General features: G+C 30.3%; 1 protein-coding gene and 1 pseudogene across 2 annotated transcripts; one reads left to right on the forward strand and one right to left on the reverse strand.

Moving 5' to 3' along the window:
* Window positions 1-1,431: 1,431 nt before the first annotated feature.
* Window positions 1,432-1,736, forward strand: LOC113849778 (annotated as a pseudogene).
* Window positions 1,737-8,723: 6,987 nt separating this feature from the next.
* On the reverse strand, window positions 8,724-11,184 carry LOC113849737 (probable aquaporin PIP1-4). Of its 2 annotated transcripts, none has more exons than XM_027479861.1 (4): window positions 10,783-11,184; window positions 9,789-10,084; window positions 9,544-9,684; window positions 8,724-9,122 (listed from the first exon to the last, which is right to left on the reverse strand). In XM_027479861.1, exons 1-4 carry the CDS (start codon window positions 11,114-11,116, stop codon window positions 9,030-9,032), a joined length of 864 nt encoding a protein of 287 aa, XP_027335662.1. In that variant the 5' UTR covers window positions 11,117-11,184; the 3' UTR covers window positions 8,724-9,029. The 2 variants fall into 2 exon arrangements, with proteins under 2 accessions (XP_027335662.1, XP_027335661.1); XM_027479860.1 differs by having other exon boundaries at window positions 8,941-9,122; window positions 9,735-10,084; window positions 10,783-11,177.
* Window positions 11,185-11,751: the final 567 nt, after the last annotated feature.

The following is an 11,751-nucleotide window of genomic DNA, read 5'->3' on the forward strand; positions in this document are numbered from 1 at the left end:
ATAGAATCTTAATTTGAATTTTAACCACAAAAAAGTTAATTATGATCGCAATACATAAATTTGAGATTAGAGAAAAAGGAACAAACTCAGAGCAATTTGCCTTAGAACTCAAACCAGATGTACATTGTTTGGGTTCCGCAGATTGAACGAGAGGTTTAGCCTTCTATCGAAGCACTTAACCCATGCAAGAATGAGAAGTGAATGAGAGAATTTGAGAGAAAGTAAAAACAAAGATTCTTATTTCGGCCAAATCTCAAAAACTCGAAGTGTCTAATTGTCTTCTCTAATTTAGAACCTTATTAGTCTATTTATAGGTTCTGATTAGGGTAAATTAAATGGCTAAAATTCGGGCCTCAATAATATCTAAAAGCCCGAATACAATTACTAAATAACAAGGGTCCAAATGCAATCCCGCAATTATATTCAACAAATCTGCCTCAACTTCAAAAAATCATAAAAAATCAAAAATAACTTCAAATCTAGCGATCCATATATGCATTTTAAAGCCTTGGATATGTAAAATCCAATACAACTAGAATAAGCCAAAAAAGATATATGTAGACAAAGTTATGGCCGAAAGAGTAGTCAGAGGTCAGAATAACCGAAAATGTGAAATTAAAACATTTATTTGTAACAAGCCCAATTTATTCAAATAACTAGAAAAATGATAAAAACTCTAAAAATAAAGCATATGAAAAGTGTTTATTACACAACAATAGAATACTTGATTAGCCACAGAATTAGAAACCAAAATAAATTGATAGCAAATAATGACTAATTTAGCGATCGAAATTGGTCCGTGGCAAATAGCAACTGAATTTAGCAACCGAAAAAAATAGATAGCAAACAACTTACCAATTTTAACAACCAAAATAAATCAGTGACAAATAGCAACCGAAATAAATCAGTGATAAATAGCAACAGAAAAAAATAAGTACCAAACAGCTACCAATTTTAGCAATCGAAATAAATCAGTAACAAATAGCAACTGAATTTAGCAACTAAAAAAAATAATATTTTTTCTCTTCAATTTTTAATTTAATTTTTTCTCTCCTTTTATTACATTACTTTTTTAAAAAAAATATTTATTTTTGGTCAATTATTACTTCTTAAACAAAGAATAAAGCAAATGAATATAAAAACAATATTTGATGAGTTTGGGCCCATATATTATAGAATAAGCCCACAATTTGTTAGTCCAAAATTTCAATAAAGGCATCCTAATTTATAGCCCTTTAGTTTTACGATAGATGAGATTGGTGTAATTCTATTCGTCTATTTTACATAGCCACAGATCATTATCGCGTCCGTACATTAATATCTAATCAACGGTTTGTATTTATTCTATCCCAAAAACAAATTTAGACTTCCCGCTTCTATTTTTATAAATCCTTGTACTTAAACGTCACACACAATAGTTCACTCACTGTGATGGCACGAACTAAGAAAACCTTATGCAAGTCCACCGGAGGGAAGGCGCCGAGGAAGCAGCTTGCCCTAAAGCGGCGAGAAAATCAGCTCTAGTGACCGGCGGCGTGAGAAAGCCGCACCGATTCAGGCCAGGAACTGTGGCTTTGAGGGAAATAAGAAAGTATCAGAAGAGAATAGAGTTACTGATCAGGAAGCTTCTGTTTCAGCGTCTGGTAAGGGAAATCGCACAGGATTTCAAAACTGATTTGCGTTTTTAGAGCAGTGTTGTTTCTGCACTGCAAGAAGCAGCAGAAGCTTATTTGTAATTTTTGACTATTAAATTAAAAAAATAATTATTCATTATAATTAACCACGGAATTTAGCCACCAAATTTAATTATCGAATTTAATCACCGACTTAGCGACCAATTTAGCAATTAAATATTTGATAAAATTTAGTCACTAAAATATCAACCGAAAAAGTTAGATGCAACATTGCAATCGATTTAGTTACTAAAATGCTAGCAACAAAATACAACCAATTAGCAACCACATTAGCTACCAAAATTTGGAATTGCAATTAGCAACTGAATTAAGTGGTCATAATTAACAACCGAAATAGCTACCAACTAGGTGGTGGCAAAATAGTGACTAAAATTTTTTGATTGCTAAATTCACATTTTTGCAACCGAATGCAAAATCGGTTGCTAAATGTGTTTGCAACCAATATATTAGCCACCAATTGTAATCGGTGGCTAAAAAAATTTGCAATCAATTTTTATGTTTTAGCCATCAATTTTGTCGATTGCTAAATACAATTTTTCTTGTTGTGTTAATTAAAATAAAACTATAAATGTAAACCTAAAATATGTTACGTTATCAAATAAAAAAGGAAAAGCAAAATAGCGTTAACATATATATTGTTCTAAAGAGTTTATGAGAGGTTGACTTTAGCAAAATATACATCAAAATACATTAGGACTCATTTACAACATTTACAAGATACAAAATATAACAAGTCCTAATAAGCAGTCTATCCACCAAAACACTAAAAACGATACTAGTCGTCCTTATACCATCTCTCTATCACTGTAAAGTCTTCAGAATTGAGATCATCATTCAATCTGAGATAACGATTGCTTGAATCCGTAGTGACTTGTCTGCCAGTAATTCGCTCAAAAGTCCATCGACTTCGTCTTCTGAGGTGATCGTGATCATGATATGTGAACAGGTAGGTCATAACTACTAGGGTTCTAATTGTGTCTTGATAGAGGTACATACACAGAGTATGTTGGATTCTATTATTTACAGAGAAATCAAAAGGTACATTATAGGATAGTTCCATTTCTAGTGTAATAATATTAAAAAGTACATTATCAACATGTAAGGCCAACTTAAAATAGCAAAATCTATGGTACTCGTTAAATACATAGTTTAACCTACACTGTACAAAGCTATGAGCCTAATGCTCTCTCTGAGTGCTGTCATCCTAGTCTCCTGAAAGGTTTATGTAAGAATGAGTCTCTATTCTCATTACCAACATTCATTCAGAGTTAAGTCATGCAATAAACACAAAGCCAACATAATAATTAATAACGCCACGAAATCAAGTTTATATACATGCAACAATCATTAATTATTCAGTCTTATGACATTTAGAGTTATTATCTCATGCTTTCACTACCTCTGAGATCCCTTGAGGTCTTCCTTAGCATAGATAGTTGTTAGAGAGCTGCAGCTACACGGATTCAAAGTGTGCCAACCCAGCCCTTTTTAGCAAAAGTATGGTCAGGAGTTTAAGTCAAAAAACAAGTGTGAGGCCCGTGATGCTCTTACTCTCATTTGCTATACGCAATTCAAGAAGAGCATTCACCACCATCATTTTCCTATGATTTCTCAATCGCCTTCATTTCTACACTCGCAGTATACCTCTGAACTATCCATACTTGTCCTTATTATGTTCCTTCCTCATTTTATTTCTATTTCCATATTTTCCATCTCATTTCTATATTTTTATTATGAATTTACCCTTTTTATTAGTCATATTATTCATTCATTCATTTCTCTATTTTACTCAAGTTCATTGCTACATCATATATCAATCAATCATTACTGAGGGTTAGTCATCCTCAGACTCAGTTCACAACATACATGCGTATACACTCAAAACAAGGATCCTACACATCATCAACACCACAAAACATGCTTCAAACATAACAAAAACATGTTCTTATCCAACACATACTCAAAATCATGCATTACATCACAACATTTTCACGAATACAAATATACTACATTCTTAGTAACAAGATAGAGTTCTCTTTACCTAGAAATGGAAGTTTAGTGAAGGGCTTTTGAGAGATCTTGCTCAAAATACTAGGTTCTTCCTAAATATCACAGAATGTTCCATTTAGAGAAAGGAAAAACAAGAAAATAACCAAAGGAATGGAAAACTAAGCTTCAAAAACTTACCAAAGAGAATAAACTCCCAAGCTTGAATCAAAGAAAGATTAGACTTTTCAAGGATTTTTTGAGGAAATAAGGAAAATGGTTAGAGAGAATGAAGAAGGGTCATAACTTAGATTATAATCCAAGTTTCTCAACTTGGAAACCCTTAAATACCTCTCGCTGTAGTGAAAAAACCATACACTTTTTTCCTTTTGCTGTCTGTCATTCTAGCTACAGTGGAGCTCCTCGCTACAGCGAGAAAGCATCAGAGAGCCTGATTTTGGACACTTATTTCTTGTTACAGCGAGAAATCCTACAACTCACACACCTAAAATTCTCCTCATTTCAAACAATATGTAGCAACAATTTATACAAAATACAAAATTAATAAATAATAAAATAGGGATGTTACATTTTCTTATTGTGTTGTTAGTTGAGAAACTAAACTTGCCAACTATAAATCATCCTAATCCATACAAATTTTAGTGGTTGAATGATTATGGGGACATAAGGGTGACTAAACAAGTGTTGGCATCATTTTTCATTGAAAAAATAAGGATGAAACTCTTTGTGATGGTGCGCCTATGCATGTTAGACATTTGCTTCTTGAGCGTTCGTGTTAATTTAATAGAAGAGTAACTGACGATGGACAAAAAATAATAATACCCTTGCCATGAATAATTGCTCCATTGTTTTAATACCTCTCAAACATATGGAAACATATTTTGATCAAGTGAGAATTGGTAGAGAGTATAAGTTAAGAGAAGAACAACTGAACAATAAAGAAAAGAGAGAAAAGAAAAGTGAAAATAAGCGAAAGAAAAGAAAATATGAAAATGAGTGTAGTTGAGAGAAAAATAAAAAAAAGTGGGTGCTTTTGCAAAGAAAAAAAGAAGTTGAGAGTGCTTTGTTAGCAAGAGATAAGCTATTTGTACTTATGTACAATGATGTGTATTTTACTAACAATTTCACTTCTTCTTTGCTTAGTTTTGTTGTTTCTTCCTGAATCTTCATTTTCCAATATGCCATCATGTAAGACAAGTTTGAAAGAAGTAAAAGAGATCCAAAAGTAGGTGGATGAATTGCTGCAAAAAGAATTTGAGGGAAAGTTGTAGTCTATGTGATGTTCTTGTGATCTTGGTTCCAAACAAAGATGGGACATGGCACATGTGTGTGGTTTGTCGAACCTTAAATAAAATCACTGTAAAGTATAGATATCATATCCCTAGATTGAATGATATGTTTGATGAATTGTGTGGTTTATGTGTGTTTTTTAAAATTCATTTGAAGAGTAGTTACATTCAAATTTGCATGAAAGATGATGATGATTGAAAAACTACTTTCAAAACAAAATATGGTTTATATAAATGGTTAGTGATGCTATTTGACTTAACTAATGCACCTAACACTTTCATGAGATTAATGAACCATGTTTAGTGACCTTTCATTGAAAATTTGTTATGGTATACTTTGATGATATCTACATTTATAGTAAATTATTAGATAAACATGTTGAGTTTACATATAATAGAACAATTCATTCTACTACTTATTCTTCTTTAGAAGTTATGTATAACATTAATCATTTGACTCCTATGGATATCATGCCTCTACCTACATTAAAAGAGTTTAAGCCAACCCCTTAAAAAAAAAGAAATTAATGACCAATATACAAAGCAAGTGAAAAATGAGTGCAAAATAGATTTGCCAAGTAATATTGTAATGTAAGTGTTACCTTTAATGTGACTAATCTATCTTGTTTGATGTAAGTGATGGGTTTGATTTGAGGCAAATCTTTTTGAAGAGAGAAAAAATAATACAGATGCAACTAGCACGCCAAAAGACCTTTTAGTAAGAATTGGAAGTCCAATAACTAGAGTTAAGACTAAAGGGATGAAGTAAGTTTTGCAAGGCCTAACCATGGAGGTCAAAGAAAAAGAAGATCTAAGTGAGTTAGAAGCTGCATCTAAATGGGTTTCATTCTTACAACTTCATGATGACACTTTGAGCCCCACTTAAATATAGCAATTTGGAGAGCCTAATTCACATAATCAAAGATGTTTTCGTGGGCAGAGTTTAATTAGTTTTTGGATTAAATAATTTATTTGATTAGTTAATAAAAAAGCCCAATTTTTCTATTCTACAATTTTTGTATTTATTTGATTGGTGAATTTTTAGCTGACCTTTTGTATTTCCAAATCAAATTTTTAGTTGTCCTTAAGTTTTCTAAGACATTAACTTGGACAATGGATTTTTTAATGAATCACTTAGTTCTTAATGGAGGGCATTTAAAATCTACTTTATTCTTAGTGGAGTGCATTTAGTTTTCAGTAAAAAGTATTTAAAATTCACTTAATCTTTGTGAATGATTTAACCTATAAATAAGATTCTTTGAAATACATTTAAGGTAGTTTGAATTTGAAAAGAAATATGAGTTTTCTCCCTTGTAAAAGTTTTATTTTTATTAGAGTTAAGAACTAAATTTGATAGTATTGGTTCCACTAGCAAAGCGCTGTTAGGGTCAAATTCCTTTCTTTCTATCTTACATGTTTTTAAGACAATTCACAAGAGCATTTTTATATCACTCCAAAATGACAAAAAGAGAAAAACAATTAAAAAGAAATCCTTAAGTACAGTTATAATGATCGGAATGAAAATAAAGTAAATGAAGATAAAAATAGATTTTAAAATAAAAAATAATTTAAAATTTTAAAAAAAGTATTAGTATAATATTTTTAAATTTAAATTAACGAACCATTTAACAATAATAAATAAAGTGTATTAAAAATTGATGAAGAAATAAGACTTTTAGAAACCTTTAAATATCTAATTTTTTAGTTCACTTAAGGAGCACATTATGCTCCCTTGAATTCTAGAGCATGGTAGATTTTATAATTTTACAAAATAATGAATAAAATCTCGAGGAACAGTTTTACAATTAAAATTATAATAAAAATCATTAAATATTTTATATCACCTTTTGATTAATGGATTACGATTTGTAATGTGGCTGAGATTCGGATATTTGCGGATCCAATAAAATAACATTGATAAAATAATAGAATAAATACTTCAGATGTGCCATCTCTCTTATCTACACTAAAAATCCTTCATCCACTTCGTTGAGATGCTGAGATTTGGATATTTAAGGACTTGGCTAGCTACAAATATGGACATTAAAATAAATATTATTAGAAAAAAACAGCATGATTTTTAGGGTTGAGCCCCAAGAAATTGTTTTTATGAACAAACATAATTTTTAATGGATACTACATTTCCATAAAAATAAAGGAATGAACAGTATATCCAAAAGTTCTTCTCTTAGGAAAAACATTTAATTTATTTCAGAATACTTTTTAATTTAATGGTTTAATTGGTTAAATTTAATATTTATGAAAAAAATATTAAAGCAAAATAACTGTTAGTTTTGCAGAATTTAATCTCTACTCATTAATAATATTGTTTTAGTGTAGATATTATAATCTTTCTTGTAATTAGAACCAATATTAGAAAAAAATATAAAATTATAAGTTAAAAAAATTCTTAATTTTTTTTAAAAATAATTATTTACTATTTTTATATAACACTTTAATTTTATAGGATGAAAACTTATTACTTAAATCTAATAAATCAACAAACTGAAATCCAAAACATGCTAGCCACGTGTGAAAAATAAATTTTTTTTAAATGTGTGCTCTAATACACATGTTAAGAAGCATTAAATGTACTATATTAAATGCTTTAAACTATCATATAAAATATGTATTAAATAATTTTTATAATTTTTTGATAATAAATGTTTTTATTTCTTGTAAAAAATATTTTTAACTCTTTAACATTTGTGGTGGACATAAATTAAAAAAATCCAAACAAAACAAGCAACTAAAATGGATAGAGAGATGAAAAAATAAAGAAAAACCTTAAAGATGCATAATGTTTATTTTAAGTCACTTTATGCTGACGGGGATTACATTGAATCCCATATTAAGGTGGGTTTTTCTTGACCATGCTATTTTTAAATACAAATATTATTTTTATTACTCTTCAAGCTTAATAGAGAATTCTTTTGTGACTGACACAAGTCACTAAATACCAATATTCTTTTGCCATAGCCTCTGTACGATTAACAAGTGAGAATTAATTCCATATCCAACATATGTAGCTTGTTAGAATAAAATAAACTTTGTAACCAACTCTTGATAAATTCGAAAATGAACAATAATATTTTATGGAATAAATCCTTAAATTATTAGTCTTAAATGTTAAAAATAAAATAGTTTAATTACTGAGATTTAAAAAACTCATCATTACTTTCTAATTATATATAATCCCATTCAATTTTGTCCAAAGCAAAGTAAAATAAATTAAAAAAAGAGATTGAAATGAATACTTTTTTTTTTGTAATGTTAATTATTAATAAAATATTTTTGGTTTAAATAAATTTTTGGTATTCATAAATCTTGTTACTGTTTGAATTAGTTTCAATAATTTTTTTTAATATTTAGTCTTTAATATTTTATAAAAGAAAAAGAAAAGTCAATTTGTCGTTTAAAAATTGTTAGAATTTAAATTTTGACAGAGACTAATTCTTAAATAGTAACAAACTTTTTTATAAGAACTAATTTTCAAAATAATAATATTTATAAAAACTAAAACTTAATTAAACCTATTGAAGCAATCGGCAAATGTACGTATGTGGTTGAATTTAGTTATGGATATTTCATGTTTCTAGACAACATTCCATTGATCAATTTATTTGTAATTCTTTTAAATGATTCTGAAATATATTCATTTCGTTTCTATATTAAAAAAATAATATCCATTCAGCATATTATATAAGATTGTTGTAAATTTGCCTCAATTGAGCCATCCGAAATATTCTTGATTATTTAATATCATAATATAATTATAAAGTTTACTTATATATACTCGGGCAAATTTCTAACTGCAGTTTCTGCTGAGTGCGGGGAAGCTTTTATATAGAAAGCCTAACAAACAATAGCATCGTTCCATAATAGTTCCATTGCATGTCCACAGTACATAAGTTTTTAACAGATAAATTATTTATAAATTAATAAGACAGGAACATAGTTTTCGTGGGAATTGGGAATCTTTGTCTTGGACTCAAGCAAGTTGTTACTTTCCAAGCATTGCTTCAACTTCAATGTGGCATCACTTGGACTTGAAGGGCATGGCCCGGATCACTATCTGATGGTACAAAGCTGCAAGTGCTGCCCCAATAAAAGGCCCGACCCAAAAAATCCACTGCACCAACATAATATATTTTGGGAAAGTTTAGCCTTTTTTTTTCACTTAACAGTCAATTATAAATAACATTTTTCTAACATGTAATTAAGAGCAGAAAATAAAAAAATTAATAAATAGTAATTTTTATTAAAATTACTATATTTAATATTATTAATGTATTAAATTTTGTAATATCTTATTTCTTTTTTTAATAAAAGCTTACTATACATAGACAGACTCCTATAATGTATAGTGTATACATTCTTTTAAATATTTTATTATTGAATGATATTAATTTATTTATGACTCACAAAATAATATGATTATATCCTCTAAAGAATGTGTTAGCAGATTATTTTGTTAACTCATACATGTAAAATTAAGAAACAATGAAGAAAAGGAAAATGTCGAAACAAAGTTAAGGATGAAGAAGACTCACATGGTCATCCCAAGCTTGGTCCTTGTTGTATATAAGGGCTGCACCGAGACTTCTAGCAGGGTTGATACCAGTCCCTGTAATAGGAATTGTAGCCAAGTGCACCAGAAAGACAGCAAAACCAATAGGCAAAGGTGCCAAAATCTGACCCATTGAGATGTTTGTAGTTAGATTTATGATCAGAATAACACAACATATAGGTCACTACGTAAATTGAAAGGATGCATATTGGGGGAAGTTTTACTTACTGGAACATGGGAGTCTCTAGCATTTCTTTTGGCATCAGTGGCAGAAAAAACAGTGTAAACAAGGAGAAATGTGCCAACAATCTCTGCTCCAAGGCCATCACCTTTTGAGTACCCTTTACTCAGTGTGTTGGCACCACCACCAAGCCTCTCATATTGGTGGGGTTGGAACCCCTTAACTACCCCAGCCCCACAGATAGCTCCCAAGCATTGCATAATTATGTAAAAAATTGCCCTTGTCATAGAGAGCTTGCGTGCCAAGAATAACCCAAATGTCACTGCTGGGTTAATGTGACCCCCTGCATCAGTAAATCCACACACAAGCTCTATCAGGCAAAGTTGTAAGAAGATAATTACTCCATTGGTCCAATATATTTATAAAAACATCACAACTCATATTCCTTTCCTAATATGTGGAAATGTGCTTCATCATGTTAGGTTCACATACATTACGTAATCGTGCCAAAATTTCATGTTTCTATCTTTCTCAATGCAGTTTCACAAATTTTGATAACAATTTACTTATTAATATTTATTAAGGGAGAAATAAACATAGAATATTTTTTTTCACGATTCTAACATGTGAGAGAATCACTCTCATGATATAATGTTAATTTTCAAATTCAAAGACTTTGTTACCTATTTTATTTAATAGTTTTGATATTTGAATTGGTCAAAATTAGACATCATATATCATTATTTTTATTTTTTACTGATTTTTTTTTTATCTTTTCTGTATAAACTCAGAATAAAAATGAATGTACCTAAAAATGTCTACTTCTAACGGTACAAAAAACATTTTCCTTTATTGAAGGGATAGATTTGAATTCTAAATTATCATATAACATATTCCAAGTTATTGGATGGGAAAATCATCAAATGAAAAGTTTGTTAGATATCATTTTTTTTTCTCTGTTTATAAAATATTAAGATGGTCGATAAGAAGATATTACAAAATACTACTAATAGATAGTATTAATTACGATCTGAATTTTACCTGAGATGCCAGCAGTGCAATAAACAAGAGCAAAAATCATTCCACCAAATGCCCAAGCGATGCCTTGAACACCCACAGTTGAACACTTGGTCTTGGATTGGGCCACACCCATGACGGTTAACACAGTGATGTAAAGAAACAAGAACGTGGCCACAAACTCTGCAATCCCAGCCCTGTAGAAAGACCATGATGATAACTCACCAGGCTCAAAGAGAGGTGCTGAAGGTGGCTCTTTGTAGTCTTTGGCATCTTGTGCCTGTGCAGCAGTTCCTATTGGTTGCCTCTCCCTATACCTATTGGCTCCAACTCTCACATCCTCTTCTTTCCCCTCCATTTTCCCTTTAACTCTACAAGTGCTCTTGCAATGAGGGTATGTGACGCTATCTAAAGCTTTTAGGGAGGATGAATTAAGGTATGTGGAAAATAGAACTCTAGTTAATGCTATCACGAGTAATGGTGTGTGGAAGGGTATTTGTTGCGTGACTTTGGGACAAAGGTTAGGACTTTCTCATTAATGTTGTGGTGACTTCTAAGCAAAATCGGAAAAAGAGTATCATGATACTGTGCATTGTCGTGACACGCCGACCAAGGACAATAGCGGGCCTTCAGAAATTCGATTCTCTTGCCGTCACCGTTGGAAAGTGCACTTTTGATTGTCAATTTTAAGAGAATTGGGTAATTTAACAGGTTAAAATGCCCATTCCCTCTGACTGCAGGTAAAAAATGTGCACCGGAACATCACGGAGCATATATGAGAAGATGTAATTGAGTATGCTATTATTTTGTTTTTATTTTATTTTATTTTTCTTAATCTATTAACCTCTCTTGGGAGAAATTATTAGATAATCAGGGATTATGACATGTACATAATTTCGGCTAACTACTATATAATTCGTGGCAAAATATTTCTTTTTGTCTTAATAATATTAATTAAAATATAAATTTTATCACGTATGAACATGTGGTGAA

Source organism: Abrus precatorius, unplaced genomic scaffold, assembly GCF_003935025.1.
Source record: "Abrus precatorius isolate BTA unplaced genomic scaffold, Abrus_2018 Scaffold9, whole genome shotgun sequence".
In the NCBI taxonomy this organism is placed as follows: Eukaryota; Viridiplantae; Streptophyta; class Magnoliopsida; order Fabales; family Fabaceae; genus Abrus; species Abrus precatorius.

Coding starts and splice junctions, on each gene's coding strand:
- LOC113849737 (XM_027479860.1), bottom strand. CDS start 11,116: ATGGAGGGGAAAGAAGAGGATGTGAGAGTTGGAGCCAATAGGTATAGG. Junction 9,685..9,734: donor ATTTACGTAGTGACCTATAT/GTTGTGTTATTC, acceptor TCAATGGGTCAG/ATTTTGGCACCTTTGCCTAT. Junction 9,123..9,543: donor ACCAAGCTTGGGATGACCAT/GTGAGTCTTCTT, acceptor ATGTTGGTGCAG/TGGATTTTTTGGGTCGGGCC.